Source organism: Somniosus microcephalus, chromosome 29, assembly GCF_052327205.1.
Source record: "Somniosus microcephalus isolate GS21.2 chromosome 29, FLI_Smic_1.0, whole genome shotgun sequence".
In the NCBI taxonomy this organism is placed as follows: Eukaryota; Metazoa; Chordata; class Chondrichthyes; order Squaliformes; family Somniosidae; genus Somniosus; species Somniosus microcephalus.
The window spans coordinates 31,753,969-31,773,215 of NC_141015.1; the positions used below are offsets into that span (position 1 = coordinate 31,753,969).

Genomic DNA, 19,247 nt, shown 5'->3' on the forward strand with positions numbered 1-19,247 from the left:
GGACTGTGAGTGGGGGTAGGGGTCCACCGTACGCCATCGTAACACTTTTAAGGTGGCACTGAAAATCTAACCCCAGTAGAACGGCAGCGCAGAGGTCGGGCAGGACCAGAAGTTTAAAATTATCGTACACAGTCCCGTCTACTACGAGTGTCACCAGGCAGTAGCCGCCAATGTCCGCCGACTGGGACTCGGAGGCCATAGAAATCCACTGGTGCGCAGTCAGGACTGGGAGAGAGCAACGCCGCACCGTGTCGGGGTGGATGAAGCTCTCCGTGCTCCCAGAGTCAAAAAGGCAGATTGTTTCGTGACCATTTACCTTAATGTCCATTGTGGAACTGGCCAGCTGGTGCGGTCTCGCTTGGTCCAGTGTAACGGAGGCCAGCGTAGGGGTCGGTGTGTCGCTGCGGGTATCAGATGAGGCGGTGTTGGGGGCCTGCTGCGTCCCGGCTGTCGTCCAAGATGGCGGCGTCCATGATCCCCATGTGGCTGGAGGCGTCCAAAATGGCTGCTGTTCCGGTGGTTCGCACATGGCTGGGGAGGCCCAAGACGGCGGCCCGCACGGCCCACACGCGGCGCTGCTGGGGTTTGGGGTGACTTTGGCCCTGCAGACGCTGGCATAGTGTCCCTTCTTCCCACAGCCCGAGCAGATCGCATTTTTTGCCGGGCAGCGCGCTCTGGGGTGTTTGGCCTGGCCACAGAAGTAGCATTTCTGGCCTTGGGGCACTGCTGTCTGGCCTTGGGACACTGCTGCGGTAGTTGAGCCGTTGCTGGGATGTGGCTGGGGTGGCACGGCGCTATGAGACGGTCCTACCGTGTCCCAGGCTGTCGTTCCCCGCGGCGTCCACGGTGCAGAGGAGTAGGCATCCATGCCCCGGTAGGCTGCGTCCAATGATAGTGCGAGTTCAGAGGCCTTGTTGAGGTCGAGGTCACTCTGCTCCAACAGTCGCTGTTGGGTGTGATTGGACCTGTGGCCCGCTACAAAAGCGTCCCGGATAAGTTCCTCTGGGTACACGACGGCCTTTACATCCTTACAACCACAGGCCCGGCCAAGCACAGACAGTGCCTGAAGGTATTCCTCGGTCGATTCCCCAGGTTGTTGTTTACGACTCCCCAGGAGGCGCCTGGCGTACACTTCGTTCACTGGGCGCGTGTACTGGTCCTTGAGGAGCTTGATAGCACCCGCGTACGAGGTCGCGTCTTGGATGACCGAGTACACTCGGTGGTTCACTTTGGAGGTCAGGACATCCAGTTTGTCCTCGTCCGATTTGACCGTTTCAGCGGAGGCGATCAGGAATTTTTCAAAGCACCTCAGCCAGTGAGTAAACTTGGTGGATGCGTCCGCCTCCCGATGGTCTAAGTCTAGGCATGCTGGTGTGAGGATCTTCTCCATTATAAAATCTTGTTAATAAAATTGATGCGCTATCAATAACTCAAAAGACTGAGATTAAGCGAGTAATTAACAGGCTTTTATTAACAAGAGAATGAAGGTGTGCCTCGAGTGGTCGACCGGTCCAGAATACAAAGGGGCTGTGGAGCAGTCACCTTTATACCTGGATTTGTGGGAGGAGTCAGCCGAGGCATGTACACAGTGGAATACAAACAGTGGTTTACCACAACATGGTATAATGAAGGCAAATCCAGAACAGTATTTCAAATTAAATATTGGCCACAGGCTCAAAGTAGTGAATAGCAAATTTAGGACAAATGTCAGCAAGTCTTTCTTCATACAAAGAGTGAACTACATATGGAACGGGCATCTAGGTAGAGTTGTGAAGGTAAAACCCTTAAATCACTTTTAGAAACAGTTGATGGCTGTGATGTTTTGGATTGTAGATTTCTTTGAATGGTCAAATGGCCTCCCTCATGCTCACCTACCTTATGACCTCACCTGCAACTTTACCTTTTCATAGTTTCCATTTTGCCAGAATGCATTTATATATAAATTCGTTGATTCCAAGGCGTAACTTCAGATGTGTTTTCTTTGGAAGTGCTCAGCTCACTTCGTACTCCAGATTGATTAATGGTTTCTGCCACTTCACTCAGAGAGAACGCAGTTAGCATTGAGAAATCTTCCCTCTGCTTTTCATTTTCATCATCCTCCCCAGTTACTTCTCACCTACTCTTGCTTTATTTTGCTGCACACATTCTTAAATTGACATCTTAAGTCAAGTTGTATTGAAGCAGGCTGATATCCTCATAAGGTGGCTACTTCAACTCAGTTTCAAAGCACAATTACTCTTTGCTCCCACTAGAGGGCACAACACCCGAGTCAGAGTGTGAGACGAAGTGTCAACTATGTGAAACAATTGATCATAAAGAACAGCAATAAATGCACTGAGACACTACACTTGCATTTCAAAACCAGAGAATCTACCCCAACTTCTGACAGTATCAACTAGATAATATTTATATTAATTGACTGTTCCAAACCCTCAGCACCTGATGAAATTTAGATTTTTTTAAAAAAGTTATTGGAGGAACAGATGCTAAATACAGCTATAGTTTGAAATTTGCATACCACAAAATGAACAGTCCTTGAATTCGAACGACATTCTCTCATTCGAACTACATTCTCTCATGGCTACACACCAGACAAGTAAATAATAGTGGGGAAAAAGTCTCAGAATAAGGGGTCGGCCATTTAGGAGAAATTCCTTCACTCAGAGGGTGGTGAATCTTTGGAATTCTCTACCCCAGAGGGCTGTGGAGGCTCAGTCGTTGAGTATATTCAAGACAGAGATCGATAGATTTTTGAATATTAAGGGGATCAAAGGATATGGGGATAGTGCAGGAAAGTGGAGATGAGGTAGAAGATCAGCCATGATCTTATTGAATGGCGGAGCAGGCTCGAGGGGCCAAATGGCCGACTCCTGCTCCTATTTCTTATGTTCTGAAAATGTTACTTTTGAATTAAATGCATAAACCTCAATAGCATTTTTACAACTGCAGAGGTGATTGTCGTAGCTTTTAAACTTTAATCGGGATTGAAAGTTCTCCGAAGGTGTATGCTCACAGATGCAATTTTAAAAATGTATTTATATTATTCAACTTCATCAGAAAAGTAAAAATGTTTACAACTTTACACATGCACTTAATTCATAGATCATCATTTAAATAGTTATTGATTGCAGATGCATAAGTAACCAGGTGTATAAACTGGCATGCTGTGAGTTGGTCCTTTAGGTACATTACTGGATGCCTCAATTGGTTAATTTTATCTGGAAGATCTTTTGTTAAAAAATCGAGGAATGTTTATGTCTGTAAAACATGCCTTTCTCGCCTCCAGCTTGCAAAACCAACATGTGACCCACAAACTCTGCCACAACTTTTAGCATTTATACATCTGACTCAATTTGCAAGCATATATATGGGTGCTTCCACGGGGCAAATCAGTGCTTAATCATTCTGCGTAGGGAAACATCTCACCTTACAGCACTGCAGAGAAAATCAATTGTTATCAATAATATAATTGCCACCGCTGCAGGTGAGCTACATCCAACAAGACTACAAATCACTAGGATAGCGCAAGCAGTCACAAAAGTAATTGTCCATAAATGGGAGGAAAATAAAGTGGGGAAAAAAACAAACAGAAACTGGCCGACCAAATTCATAAAAACTGAAATGCACTGACCTTTCACACGCAAGTACCCACTGAGTGTAGTTTTTTTTTAAATGCTAAGATTCCAGTATGCTGGGCCATAGTAACATGAGCAAGCACCCACTTCGGATTACCCTCTCTGTTCTACTGGAGCAGACATACTCCCAGTCACTACTGCACTGCTAAATTTATTGGTTTCAGTCTATTGGACTAGTATTCACTTTGCTTAAAACCAGTTAACAGTTGCAGAAAGTGACTGCTTTAAACACATTACTGGGTCACTCGTAATTTCTGTGTTAAACCACTCCAGTTTTATAGTTAAACTTGGAGCACTTAAAATATCTTACGAGCATCCTTCTCGTGAGAAAGGGCCATCACATCTTTCAATAGAGCACATCCAGTAACAGCTGTTGATTTCATGCTCCATGTCTGCGCCTTGCCTAATTAGCTGTCAGTCCACTACGATCTTGAAAGAACACAAAATTTATACTTACCAGATGGAAGACTGCTCAGATTCATCAACATTACGATAAGCCCTACTGCAGCCTATGCCATTTCCTTCCTAGCGCAAACAGTATTTTACACCCAAGGAAATTAGAGAAATGAAACACATGGAATGTTTCAGCATCAACAGACATCTTAACAGCGATGAACATTTTTAAAGTTTGTGCATTTACATATTTGCAAGTTAAAAAAACTTTCAGTATTCTGAACGACTGCCAGATCTAATAAACTAAAAATTTATTTAAATAAAAACATGCTGACAAAGTAGCTCTACTTTGATGTCCTTCCCTTACATAAAGCAACGGGCGCCTCCAATTCTGGCCTCTTGAGCATCCCCGATTTTAATTGGTCCACCATTGGCAGCCGTGCCTTCAGCTTTTGGTCATCTGCCCTGATATCGCCTTCTATTGCTCTTTTTAACATTGCCGTGGGACATTCTGCTACATTAAACGCACTATATTAAGTTGTTGTTGTTGAGTATTTACCAAGATTCATTAAAACTCTGAAACCAGCAAATTAAATTCCCAGTAGATCCAAGCCAACCTATTTCAGAGCAATGATTAATTAATTAATTCTTCTATTCCACACAATATTTTTATAGAGATGCCCTCAGAAATTTGATAGTAATTGCCAAATGCAATTTTGAATAAACTATTGCCATTAGTATGTAAAAGCTTAACCCATCCTATATTGTCAAAGCAGTGGTCAGACCCAAACCAAATTGACTGTTAAGTGCGCACAATTCAAAGTTCTCAGAAACTCACGAGAATAAAATCTTCAACTTCTGCCTCCTACTCAATAGTTGGATGAAACTAGCCTTCCTCCTGGACCTAGTGGAAGATGTCCTGGGAGCAGAAAAAAAAGCTTTGAAGCTGCTTTCACAGCCAAGCTTGACAATACTACCAATCCAAAAATACAATTCAAAACATGGCTCTGTTTGATGGCATGGTAAAATCAGATTGTTTTTAATCAGTAGGTTTCCTGCCGGTGTCAATCTGCATACAAATTCCAAACTAATTCTTCTATTCCACACAATATTTTTATTCTGTTAGACGTGCTGTAAATTCTCACTTACAGAACATGAAACGTGCAAAAAAAAGTCGACCCAAAAGCCAGCCGTGTAAATTGGGCAACTTAACTCAACTCTCTTAAGGATTTGTGCACCGAGTCTGAATTATGGTATCTGTTGTGGACCAGATATTAAGAACTATCTATCTGTGCTACAATACCACCTACAGATGGCTGCAATTTACAACAGTATTTCACAAAGGATAGCTTTCCATTCAAAACACTTTCCCTATCTGTGCTTGAGATAAAGTGCATCAAACATACATCTTGCCCGCTGTAAAACAGTGTTCATTTTGCAGCCTCATGCAGACCTACTTTTATGGGTCTGGTGACACAAGTTACAAAAAGCAATGGTAACTCAAATTAAAATGGATGAGAGTATGCTTCACAAATCTGCATCGCTGGGATGTCTTGAGAATTTGTTTCTTTGCACATTCAGATTGCTAATTAACCTTGCCAGCAGCACTGCAAATAGACTTCATCGCTGTTAGATTGATTAAGAACACTGTGTTAAATATCCATCTCAGTCCTCTTATCAGTTGAATTTCTCGACACATAACCACATCATCTTACTCTATGTGGATGTCTGAGCTTTTGAATTGCCAGTGGTGTTGGGTATTTTAGTAGCAATGGTATGAAGGTATATTTGCACATCTGTAAAGTAGCTGTTTGATGTTCAGAACTTTTGATCTCAAAATTAGTTCAGCAAACAAAATTATATTATGAACTGCATTTTACACACATTAAAAAAGTAGAATCATTTTTCTGTGAAGATCCTTCATAGAGTTGAAGAAAGAATTTTAAAAAGGAAAAGTTACTCCCCTTAGTATATACTGGTAAGGCATTCATGTGCCTGGCAATATTGTCTTTTTTTTCCCCCAGCACTGCAAACCTTTAGCATATTTAAGTGGAAAGTACTGCAGCAATTTTAGCCAGAGTCAGGTCCTGAGCATATTTCCATATTTGAATTGGAAGAACACACTGTGCAAGAACTGTAAATTCCACTCCAAAACAGAGTAATTGTTAGCCCTAGGCTGCACAACCTAAGATATACACTCTGACGAAAGGTCACCGACCTGAAATGTTAACTCTGTTTCTCTCTCCACAGACCTGCTGAGTATTTTCAGCATTTTCTATTTACATTGAAGATATACACCCCTCGTTCACATGAGGCACTCATGGGCAGCCCGATACAAATGTTGAAAGGGAAGTAGTGCTCAAGAAAGCATGAACTTCAACAACTTCTGTTCAGAAAAACACACTACCGGGCTGAGTAAAGCCGCATTCTCAGGCAGTAAAGGGCTGGTGGTCTTGATTGGCTCTCAAATGAAAGAAGATTGCCATGGGTTTTAGGTGACCATTCCACATAACCAACCACCAAAATGGCTGAGGAGTGAAGTAGGCCTGGAATGATGGCTTTCCTCGAGACAACAAATGAGCTATTGTGGCGGAGCCACCAAAGGACTCAGAGCGGTTGTACATAATTCCTCTAACAGCAATGTAGTTACTGTCTGTGCCTGTACCTTTAATTACACTGTTTGACTGTACTATGTCTAGTTACCTTTACAGCGCGGTTTCAACGTGATGACGTCATGCCGTTAGTCACGTGATTCCCCAATGGCGGGAAGAACGTGATGACGTGAGCCTTCTGACCAGAGGATCAGTCCTCGTGGAGCCCTCAAGGAGAGCAGACCTGTATTCGATGTATTCCAGCAGTTTCTAGTTAAAACCTGTTTTGTTCCATTAAAGTTCATTGTTTGAATTGCCTGAGTCGAACTCAGTCTTTTCGATAGGAACCTCCGTTTCTACATTGGTGACCCCGCTTTCTACAAACAATTTTCGTGGAAGATTCATCATGGACACGAACGCCGTCACGCTGAAACTGCCACAGTTCTGGGAGCAACAACCAGACGCCTGGTTTATCCAGGCTGAAGCCCAGTTCGCCATCAAGAACATCGTCGCGGATCAGACCCGTTATTATTACGCGGTCTCCACTCTCGACAGCGCAGCTGCCTCACGGATCATCAGCCTCCTCGGTAGTCCTCCTACTGACAGCAAGTATGATGCGATTAAGGCGCGGTTGCTTCAGGTCTTCGGGCTCTCGAAGTCAGAGCGCGCTCGCTGGCTCATCATGATGCCTGGCCTTGGGGACTCCAAACCGTCCAAGCTCATGAGCCAAATGCCCACGCTCCTGGGTGCCGAGCCGGAATGCTTCCTCTTCCAGGAGCTTTTCCTCTACCAAATGCTTGAGCAGGTACAGGCTGCCCTAGCCAGATCCGACATTACAGACTGCGCCGAGCTTGCTGCCGAAGCCGATAAGATTTTCACGGTAACCCAGCAGTGCTGCGCAGCCACGGGGCGCCCATCCCCCACAGACGCGGTTCCAGCTCCTCCTACAGCGGGCTGGTGCTCCTACCACGCCCGTTTTGGCACGAAAGCACGATGCTGCCGCTCCCCCTACAGTTTTTTGCCCCCCAAAAAAAAAACAACAAAGCTCCTGCAGCGCTCCTGGCGAAGGAGGACCGGGTCTAACGGGCGCTCCGCGGTTGCGATGGCCGTCGGATCTACGGGGAAACTTCTTTATATCACCGATTCCCTATCGGGCCGACATTTTCTTTGCGACACCGGTGCGCAGTGTAGCATTCTACCTGCATCGAAGCTCGATATGCAGGCTGGGAACCCCGGTTTTTCCCTCGTAGCGGCTAATGGCGCAGCAATTCGAACTTTCCGAAAGCGGCGGGTCGAAGTCTGTTTCGGCGGTCAGCGCTTCTTTTGGGAATTCGTCACGGCCACAGTCTCACAGGCCTCCTACGGGCGGATTATCTGTGTGCCAACAGCCTCCTCGTCGATGTCCGGCACCGCCGGCTGATCAACGCGGCCATCTTCCACTCGATTCTGTGCTACCACGGTACCTCCGTGTCGCACTCTATTGCCTGCGCCTTCCCTCCTCCGGATGACTTCACTCGGCTCCTCGGAGAGTTTCCGGAGCTGACAAGGCCCACTTTCTCCTCCTCGGCAACGAAGCATGGTATCATCACTACTGGCTCCCCGGTTTATGCACGGGCTAGAAGGCTCGAACCCGGCAAGCTTGCGGCTGCGAAAGCGGAGTTCGACACGATGGAGCAGCTCAGGATCATTCGACGATCCCATAGTCCCTGGTCCTCGCCTCTCCACATTGTTCCGAAACCGGGCGGCGGCTGGCGGCCATGCGGTGACTACCGACGCCACCACTCCGATCGGTACCCGATTCCGCATATTCAGGATTTCTCAGCCCATTTGGCGGGAAATTCTATCTTTTCTAAAGTCGACCTCGTCCAAGGATATCATCAGGTTCCCGTGCACCCGCAAGACGTCCCAAAAACCGCAGTCATCACCCCTTTTGGCCCGAGTTCCTGCAGATGCCGTTTGGCTTGAAGAACGCAGCACAGGCGTTCCAGCGTTTAATGGACTCCGTGCTCCGAGACCTACGCTTCATCTTCGTCTACCTTGACGACATTCTCATCGCCAGTGCTAGCAACGAAGAGCACATCTCCCATTTGCGTTCCCTCTTTACGCACCTCAGCCAGCACGGTTTAATCATCAACCCGGCCAAGTGCCAGTTCGGCTTGCAGCAGATCGATTTCTTGGGACACTGCATAACATCGGACGGCGCCATCCCCTTAATGACGAAGGTGGAAGCGGTTACCTCTTTCCCGCGCCCGCCAACCGTCAAGGCCTTGCAAGAGTTCCTGGGGATGGTCAACTTCTACCACCGTTTTGTCCCTAAGGCGGCTCAGCTGATGCAACCCTTGTACGGGGCCCTCGAGGGCAAGTCCGGTAAGGATCCAATCAGCTGGACAGCCGAGATGGACCAGGCGTTCGTCAACACCAAGAGCGCTTTGGCCAACGCAACCATGCTGGCGCACCCACTTCCAGGTGCCACCATCGCCCTTACCACAGACGCGTCAGACTACGCCATCGGCGCAGTGCAAGAGCAGTGGGTCAACGGCACGTGGCAACCGCTGGCGTTTTTCAGCCGTCAACTACGGAAGAATGAAAAAAAATACAGCACCTTCGATCGGGAGCTACTGGCCCTTTTCCTCGCCATTCGCCATTTCCGGTTCTTATTGGAAGGACGTCCCTTCACGGCTTTTGTCGACCACAAACCTCTTACGTTCGCCATGGCCAAGACCGCCGAACCGTGGTCCGCACGTCAACAACGGCACTTGATGTTTATTTCCGAATTTACCACAGACATTCAACATGTGTCTGGTAAGGACAACCTGGTGGCGGATTGCCTCTCCCGTGCGACAGTCCACGCGGTGCACCTGGGGATCGACTACGCCCTCATGGCTGCAGATCAGGCCTTGGACAGAGGTCCAATCATACAGAACCGTTCCCTCTAGCTTCCAAGCGACCGACGTCACTTTCCAGGCCACAGGCGCCACGCTCCTTTGCGACGTCTCCATGGGCGTTCCCCGACCTATCGTGCCGGTCGCATGGCGCCGGAAGGTGTTTGATGCCATACACGGGTTGTCGCACCCTGGGGTGAGGGCTGCACAACGGCTTATGTCGCCGAAGTTCGTCTGGAAAGGTATGCACCTCGATGTCCGTGACTGGGCTAATACCTGCGTCGTCTGCCAGAAGGCCAAAGTCCAGTGTCATGTTAAAGCTCCAGTGGCTACGTTCGCTGTTCCGGAGCGTCGTTTCGACCACGTGCATGTGGACCTTGTGGGGCCGCTTTCGCCTTCTCAGGGTTATACTCATCTCCTCACCATGGTGGACCGCACCACTAGGTGGCCAGAAGCAATTCCTTTGGTTTCCACCACTTCGGCAGACGTCGCTAGAGCTTTCATCTCCTGTTGGGTTGCCCGTTTCGGGGTACCGGCGGCCATCTCTTCTGACCGTGGGCCACAATTTTCCTCGGAGCTTTGGAACGCTGTAGCTCAGGGGCTCGGCCCCAAACTTCATTGCACCACCGCCTATCATCCACAGGTGAACGGCCTTTGCGAGCGATTCCACAGGTCGCTTAAAGCCGCCCTTCGGGCCAGTCTTCAAGATGCAGGATGGGTGGACAGACTCCTTTTGGGTCTTCGTACGCTGCCCAAAGAAGACCTGCAATCGTCCTCAGCTGAACTCGTCTACGGCCAGCCTCTCCGAGTACCAGGGGATTTCCTCCCTTCTCCCACAGAGCCATGGTCCGCCTCCCAGCAACTCGTTAGCCACCAGGAAGCGGCCAGATGCTTCGCTCCAGTGCCTACATCAAATCACGGCTTACAGAACTCCCACGTGACACTGGGACTGAAGAATGCTGAGTATGTATTCATCCGCCACGATGCTCACCGGGATCCGCTCAAACCCCCTTACACTGGTCCTTTCTGCGTCATCGAACCAGGAGACAAATCCTTTTCGGTCGACGTTGGAGGAAAGCCGGATCACATCTCGGTGGACCGATTGAAGCCGGCTCACCTGGACCTGGACCACCCAGTCGTCGTCGCTCAACCACCCAAACGTGGCCGACCGCCCGGAGCCGCCGCGCCAGATCAACCAAAGCCGCCCGCCAACTCGACCACGCTCGCCGCGCCTGCTCAACCACAACCGACTGCCAGCTCGACCACCGGTCATCAACTTCCTCTGCCAGGGTATCGAAGTCGATCAGGCAGACTTGTCAGACCTCCTCCTCATCTCACTTTTTCTGTTAGACAATTCTGGGGGGGGGGGGGGCGCGCATGTGGCGGAGCCACCAAAGGACTCCGAGCAGTTGTACATAATTCCTCTAACAGCAATGTAGTTACTGTTTGTGCCTGTACCTTTAATTACACTGTTTGACTGTAAAATGTCTAGTTACCTTTACAGCGTGGTTTCAACGTGATGACGTCATGCCGTTAGTCACGTGATTCCCCAATGGCGGGAAGAACGTGATGACGTCAGCCTTCAGACCAGGGGATCAGTCCTCGTGGAGCCTTCACGGAGAGCAGACCTGTAGTTGATGTATTCCAGCAGTTTCTAGTTAAAACCTGTTTGGTTCCATTAAAGTTCATTGTTTTAATTGCCTGAGTCGAACTCAGTCTTTTCGATAGGAACCTCCGTTCCTACACCATATATATTTAAATAGAATTGGAGGGAGTATTTTCCCCTCGACTTTCCACTTGAAAAATACAAAACGAAAATCACTTTTGATTGTACTCACATAAAAAGATTCACAACTACTGAAATCATTATTTTTGATTGCATGAGCCTTCAGACAGACAGTAACTTAAAATAAATCAAAGGAAGCCTTTTCTACAAGCCAGCACAGATTAACTGGTGAGATGTAAATATTTGTCATAGGCCATCACTGGGACTAAACACAACAGAGAAAATTAGACTACAGATAATGATGATGTGTAAGAACCATTAAAGTCAGTTTTTATCGCCTATTTAAAGAACTATTTTTTTTTGGTTTTCCAGAGTATCATTTCCAGTACAAAAGAACAGGTGAAAAATCAACGGTAAAATTCAGAGAAAATGGGTTTTAAAAAGTTTTTATTTCGATTTTATGTTTATTATTATGGCTCCAACCACTTAACTGCCACTATGATGGTGGAACAAAAAAATATTGAAGGCAATGCGCATGTGAAAAGTTGCGATGCTGCTTTTAATAAACAATGTAACCCGAGTCAGCCTTTGATTCATGACCTCAGTGTTCAGGGACCTATTAGTGTGGTAACTATTGGAGCACTGCTGTCCTTGCTCCATACCTAACTAGGAATACAAGATTGGCAGCTCTTGCAATATGAAGAATATAGTCCTCACAATATCTCAAAGAGGACATGAGCATTTCTTACCTTACTGCTTTTATGAATGCTAGAAATATGTCTAGTTAAATGCAAAACAAAAAACCAAGTGCAAATATTTAAAATGCCATTTTGATTTTATTGGAATGTACTCAGCTTTGAAAGGATAGGGTTACATTCTCTCTTCTGTAAAATTTGTAGCGACTTAACACCTGAGCAAATGAATTATCCTCCCAGGAAACTGCATTCAGACGCAGTAAAATATGTGGTCGTTTTCACAAGCCATTGTTATTGTACTTGGGCGGGGGGCTGCGGATAGAAAAAGAATCCAGATACAAAATCCATTTGCTCAAGCTATGACTTTTCACTGCCAGATTAGACTTGCATTAAATGCTACATCTAGTATCCTAGAATAAAAGATGATTAAATATACTGCCATTTATTTTTATAGCACCATTATGCCCCTTTTACAATATGCGGAATAGGTGAACTCTGCTGGTTCACGTTGCAGAAATTTGATACAAATCTTACTCAGAAATATTTGAATACAAAGTAATATTTCAAAATACCTTCTGGCAATATGGGTGCAGTATTCCCCATTAATGATTTATTAAGCTGCTTTTAGTGTGAAAAATTACAGTGGTATATATTAATCACTGCGAATATAAATTAGAGACTTACACACTGTAATGGAACATAATGCTACACTTGAGAGCTGTAAAATGTAGAATACTGGTAACTCAGAGGGAAGGTGTTAAATACTGAGGTTAAACGTCTCTCCGCATCTGTCAACATTAAGCAAATTCACCTACAAAGAAAATAATTTGTTTCATCTATGCGCCATATTTTTTCATTAGGACAGGTCTGTGCTTAAAAGGGTAAAAATATTCTGGATGATAATGTGAATACTGGTATTAAAGCGCCTGGCAAATTCTTACCAAGTGTCGTCGTCATTTTTATTTAAAGGTAGTGGAGTGCGTAGACAAAATCATTGCTGGCAAGCAGAATTAAAGCAATGTGCTTCTGTAATTTTAAGAGCACCCACTCTTTCAAAGAAAATCCAACACAAGCATGAAAACGGCTAACATTTCCATTTGCCTTCCCTCTTCTGATCTTTTAAAAGATTTACAGTTTTACGGTACTGTAAAAAGTTGATAGGCAAGTGGCAGCAATTCAAATGAGCGGGTCTGATGTCATCATCACAAGTAATACTAGAGTGGTTTCTGAAAATCAATTGAGAGAGACTACTTAATACCTTAGCCTTCCTAACAGGCACTTCATGCTCCTGCACCATGCAGTCTTCTTTATTTTAATACACTAAGCTTTTAGATTTCCGACTGCTCCCCAGCTGGGAGAGGACAGTGGAGATGGCATGACGTGGTGATAACAAAAATGATCATGAAGGTGTGCATCATGTGACTGGCAGTATACCCATACCAGTTTTTTCCAGCAATGGATTATCAGGATATACATTATGCTTTCAGTTCTACATAGTGTTTTACAGCCTGCAAACAGCAAGTATATGGTCTCTAAACTACGTAGTACTAACACAGAGGAATATTGAATTCCTCAGGTGCTGAATTAGGCTGAGGATACATCTGGGAGCAACTGTACATTTTGTGGAGAACAGATCATAGTACAGCAGAAATCAATTCATGGCCAACTGATTAACAACTTGTATTTATATAGCACCTTGAACGCAGGAAAGCGTCCCAAGGCGCTTCACAGGAGGGTTAGAAAACAAAATTTGACAGAGCCACGTAAGGAGATATAAGGGCAAATGACCAAAAGCATGGTCAAAGAGGTAGGTTTTAAGGAGCGTCTTAAAGGGGCGGAGAGGTTTAGGGAGGGAATTCCAGAGCTTAGGACCTTGGCAGTTGAAGGCACGGCCAACAATGGTGGAGCAATTTAAAATCGGGGATGCTCAAGAGGCCAGAATTAGAGGAGCACAAATATTTTGGAGGGTTGTGGGGCTGGAGGAGATTACAGAGATAGGGAGGGGCGAGGCCATGGAGGGATTTGAAAACAAGGATGAGAATTTTAAAATCAAGGCATTGCTTAACTGGGAGCCAATGTAGGTCAGCGAGCACAGGGGTGATGGGTGAACGGGACTTGGTGCGAGTTAGGGCAGCAGATTAAAGAGAACATTTAATTAAAGGGAACACTTGCTCATAGATACATTTAAGAGAAAGCTAGATAAAGCATATGAGCAGAATGGAATAGAGGGATATGCTGATGGGGTTAGATGAAGAGGAGTGGGAGGAGGCTCGTGTGGAGCATAAACGTCAGCATAGACCAGTTAGAACAAATGGCCCGTTTCTGTGCTGTAAATCCTATGTCATGCTCTGTTATGATTCACTGGCTGCTTATTGTTCAGCTTTCAGTTCTGAAGGATAGACACCTGAAACAGAATCTGACTAACTTGCTGCGTTTTCTGATTTTTGTATTTCTGATTTCCAACATTTGCAGCTTTTTCATTTTACAGGCAATCATTTTAACCCAATATGCAAAGGGTACCAAGAAACTACCTTATCCTTCAATCCAACATGAAATAGCCAAAGAACTTGCAGGTATACTGAATAACGACATGATGTATATTCAGATTACTTTGAACAGTGCAACTAACTGTTCATTTTAAATTTCAGCCACATTTTCCTGATAAATACGCACAGTCGCACACACAAACGTGTAGTTAAATGTCTCTCAAGTTTGCACAGACTCCAGAATCTTCCATCAATAATGCAAATACTTACCTAATGGTTTTAAGATTTAAAAAAAAAAATATATAAACACATAGGAAATTAAATCAGCATGTTAAATTTGCACTGGGAAAATTATAAAATGTTAATGGACCATCTGTATTTTATGAGAATTTTGACAACTTTAATGACAGTCAATAGAGATCCCTCTCTCTGGGGTTTGTGTACCGTCTGTTGTCTGACCTGTTCCTACATTGAGTTTCTATACAAGTACAGTAGAAGCTTGATACATGTTAAGTGATGTGGAAATGAGCTATCCTTGGATTAGTCCAGCCCTTTCATGATAAGAGAATGGCAATTGGATTCAGTACTGAATTCTCAAATAGTATGCCAACATGCGAGCAATATTTTATCTTCTGAAACACAGAACCGACTGAAATCGTCAAGTTACAGCCTTGGCTGCAGTGCTAAGTCTATATTTAGCTACCTGAAGGATAGCTACGTACTGCCTCTCATACCATACACTACTGTGGTTCACATTCACAATGCAGGGGAAAGCAAGAAGGGGCTGACTAATGAGAGGAATTAGAAAGTAAAAGGAATAGTCAATTTGCACTACTCAAGAATGACATGCAGAGGGGCCTGGAACCACATTAAGCTCTCTACTGGCAAATAGTGTTATACACAGGGCGGGGGTGGGGTCAAAAGGAGAAAATATTTTGCCTAAAGCTTCAAGTAATCTTGCCCTTTTAACTACACAATACCCATAAAATAACCCCATCCAACCAATATTGGATAACTATCTGAAATTCCAACCAAACCCTCAGTCTTGACAGCATTTGGTTTAAAAAATTACAAGATGACATGGGCAAACAAAACAAAAAACTGAACACAGCAAAACTTAATTTATACCTTTCACAAATGGCATGCAAAATTCCAGACCAAAGCAGAGTACCGCCGACTTCTGATAATTCAAAGTTATTAGGCCCTAAAATATTTGAATTATCCAATAAGGTGAATTAACGTAATACAGCAAAGTGAGCATTTAGTGCTTTAAGAAAATGAATCATATAATTTGAATCGAGTAGACTGTACAACATCATGCTGTCAGGCCTGAGCTAATGTTGTCCTTGGCACATTCAGATAGAAGGGTCAATTGTGTTAAATATTTGTGTTTCACAGTTTCTTCTAGCTGCACCCAATGTGCCTTCCTAGGACAAGATTTGAGGGAGACGAGTCCAAGAGGTTTGGAAAACCTCCGGTGTTTAAAGAACATTTGTTCTCTACCCACCCGCCCACCCCCCCCCACCCCCCCTTCGTTTTTCTGATTAGAGACTAGTAGCAGAGGTTACCACACACACAGAGCCTGTGATTGATCTCTCAAAATATGTGCAGAGCTGTGGCTGGGGCAGATGATCTCATCCCAGTTTCCACCACCCCCCCCACCCCCTCACGCCCGGTGTTAACTGAAAAGCCCTTAAAGTACAATTTTTAAAATGACTGAATTTCTGGAGGTTTTCTGTGGAAAAGTACTGAATATAGTGTTACTTTTTAAGAAGAAAATAAAAACATTGTGCAGGATCTGAATGATTTTGGCAGGGAGTGCAGGAACATCCTAATATCCACTGAAATTACTAACATATTCATTAAAAGTAAAGTTTCCCAGTTAGGTTTAACCCATGTCACCACCGTACAGAAAATAATATTATTGGAATTATTTTAAAATAAAGTGAAAGCAGGATTTCTATCATTTCTAAATATACACAAGTTACGTTGGTCTATTATTGCCAATTTAAAAACATGCACAGGGTTTCAAAACTGCTTAGTACAGATTCACATCCTTACAACCCCAACAGTAATTTTCTTACCTCAGTGCAAAGGTAATTCAGGATAGTGAAGTCCCATTTCTTGGCATATCCTGCATTATACTTCAGTATTGCATCCTTTAAAAAAAGAACAATTTCCAAGAAATTGTTATTTAACTGGTTTCATTTAAAGAATCCATTCTCCAACTCATCAGTGACAATTGTTACGGTTATGCCACAAGTATGCCTTAACTAGAAGTTTTTTTTTTTTTCCATTCATGGGATGTGGGGCATCGCTGGCGAGGCCAGCATTTATTGCCCATTCCTAATTGCCCTTGAATCGCTGCAGTCCGTGTGGTGAAGGCTTTTTCTGCAGTTTGATACAACCTAGCGGCTTGCTAGGCCATTTCAGAGGGCAGTTAAGAGTCCAACACATTGCTGTGGGTCTGAAGTCACATAGGTCAGACCAGGTAAGGACGGCAGATTTCCTTCCCAAAGGGACATTAGTGAACCAGATGGGTTTTTACGACAATCCGGTAGTTTCATGGTCACCGTTACTGTTACTAGTTTTTTATTCCAAATTGTTTTTTAATTTTAATTAACTGAATTTAAAATCCATAGCTGGTGGGATTTAAACTCACGTCTCTGGATCATTAATTCAGGTAACATAACCGTTATGCTACCGTTCCCATCGTGTAACCAGCCAGGAATAGTGCAGGAGCCATGGGAGGAACAAAACAAGACAAAGATGAGCGCTTCAGCAGATGATAAGCCAGCAAAGCCAAGTAGAAAGCAGAAACTGCAGAAAATGGTTGAATCTTAAAACAAAACAGTCTGAAATCACCAGCGTATTACAGAAAGAAAATTAGAGTCAACTCAGAATAAAAACCAAAGAGAGAAAATGGAGCAAATCCAAAGTTTTTTTTAAAAATGATAATTAAAAACTAAAAGAAAGTTGAACAAATTGAAAATGCACTCCCATGATCTGCCTCTCAAACACTGTTGCATAGCATGAAAAAAATTATTGTCCCTTTTTATTTAACCACAGCGACACTTAAAGATTACTCTGTTTTAGTATTTTTTTAATCCCAGTTACTTTCTCAAGGTTTACAGAGCCATGAATATCAGGAAAGATCCCATCTTTATTTCTTGGCCTGTGTTGATTTCAGTCAGAGAAGCAGTAGCGGCACTACAGTTAGCCTCAGCGTCACTGGCTCGGGGGATGGGAAAGCAAAAAAAAATCATGATCGGCATCTTGCCGCAATGTGTTTGTGTGGATGTGGGACGAGGACAGCATTGAATTTGGTTGCGATGCCCTCCATACTCAAACAGACCATCAACAATTACCCTCTTCGCTGACATGAAGAAATTGCTATTTAGAATCGTATGGCCATGTAGCCCGCCGCACCTGCGGCAGCTCTGTGAACATGCTAATCTCCTTCTTGGTGGTCAAGGTCACAGTGGAGGAAGATGTTGCTGAAGTAAGCTGGGTGAGTTGCTGAATTGCAGCCTGCAGATCATATATATTGCAGCCACAGTATGCTGGTATGGATAGGATGGATGGAGAGGGTGAATATTGAGTCTGGCGCTCAAATCAAGCAAACTGCTCTGCCCTGGATGGTGGTGAGCTTTTTGAGCATTGTTGTGATTGTATGCATCCAGGCGAGTGGTAAGGATTCATCTTGGTAAATCTCTCCTGTGCTCGCTCCATGGCTTTCATACCTTCCTACGGTAGGGATCCCAAAACTAACCAATGATTTGTCCACGTTTAGCATTATCTCTTGGATAGTTCACTATATATATATCCCCATTCATAAAACCTAGGATTAAACAGCCTTTTTCAACTTTTTCCAACAAGTAAGTGCTTTGACTTCACTTAGTGCCTCACATGACAGATCAGACAAGTTGGCAACTCGCTGCATGTTGGAATCTCAGACACAGGTATGACAGTTTGAAGTTGTGTGTAAAAAATGCAGAATATTAATTTTCTAGTAACATAGTGCATCTTTAAAAGCGTGTGAAGCAGAAGGAGGGCATCATTTAAAATCTTTAGCACTGGGAAGGCCTCTGACAATTCATTGTAGCTTGTCAGTGATTTGTGCAGCAATTTCATAGCATTATAGAGCAGAGGGAGGCAATTCGGCCATCGCACCTCAGCCAGCTATCTGAAAGAACTATCTACTTAGTCCCATTTCACTGCTGTTTTCCCATAGCCTTTTGAGAACAGCAATTATTATATGACAGTTATAATACATTGACTGCATTCACTTGCAAGTTTATTGGTTTCCTCAATAAAACCCAAGAATGCCTTTTTATTACTTCATTACTGCTACAAATACAACTACGATACAGTGATGATGACCATACGGTTACCCTATCAACTACTAAACTGCCACACAGAGATCTGAAATTTAGCACAAGTGATTTAACATCGCGCAACATCCCACAAATGTCTACAATCATGCCGTTAAATCCATCTGCTGCCTAATTGCCACAACTTTGCGCAACATGTCCCAATAGAGTGAAAGTGTCGGCTTCTGTGGGGATCTCAGTGGTAGCAAAAAAACTTGCCCGACTGATAGTGGAAGAGAATTATTTCGTTCGACATGCAAATATGTTCAAAAGAACTAATTGCTAGAAATGCATTTCAAAGAAATTCTTAGTGAGCCTCCACCCCACAGTTGCAGATTTAGCTTTATTTCACACTGCACCTTTACATCCAATGAGTTAGCAAACTTTCTTAACAGTGCTATTCGAATCAGTTCCCAGCGACTGCTCACGCTCTTGCTTCCATCCTGAAAAGAAAAAACAAAATATA

The 19,247-nt window shown here is 44.4% G+C and overlaps 1 protein-coding gene across 1 annotated transcript in view; it reads right to left on the bottom strand.

Annotated features, from left to right (window-relative positions):
- Positions 1 to 19,247, bottom strand: part of parga (poly (ADP-ribose) glycohydrolase a) — a 135,743-nt gene that overhangs the window by 82,385 nt on the left and 34,111 nt on the right. Inside the window, 2 exon segments of the mRNA XM_085970540.1 lie at positions 16,493 to 16,567; positions 19,141 to 19,224. Coding sequence (XP_085826666.1) covers positions 16,493 to 16,567; positions 19,141 to 19,224 — 159 coding nt within the window.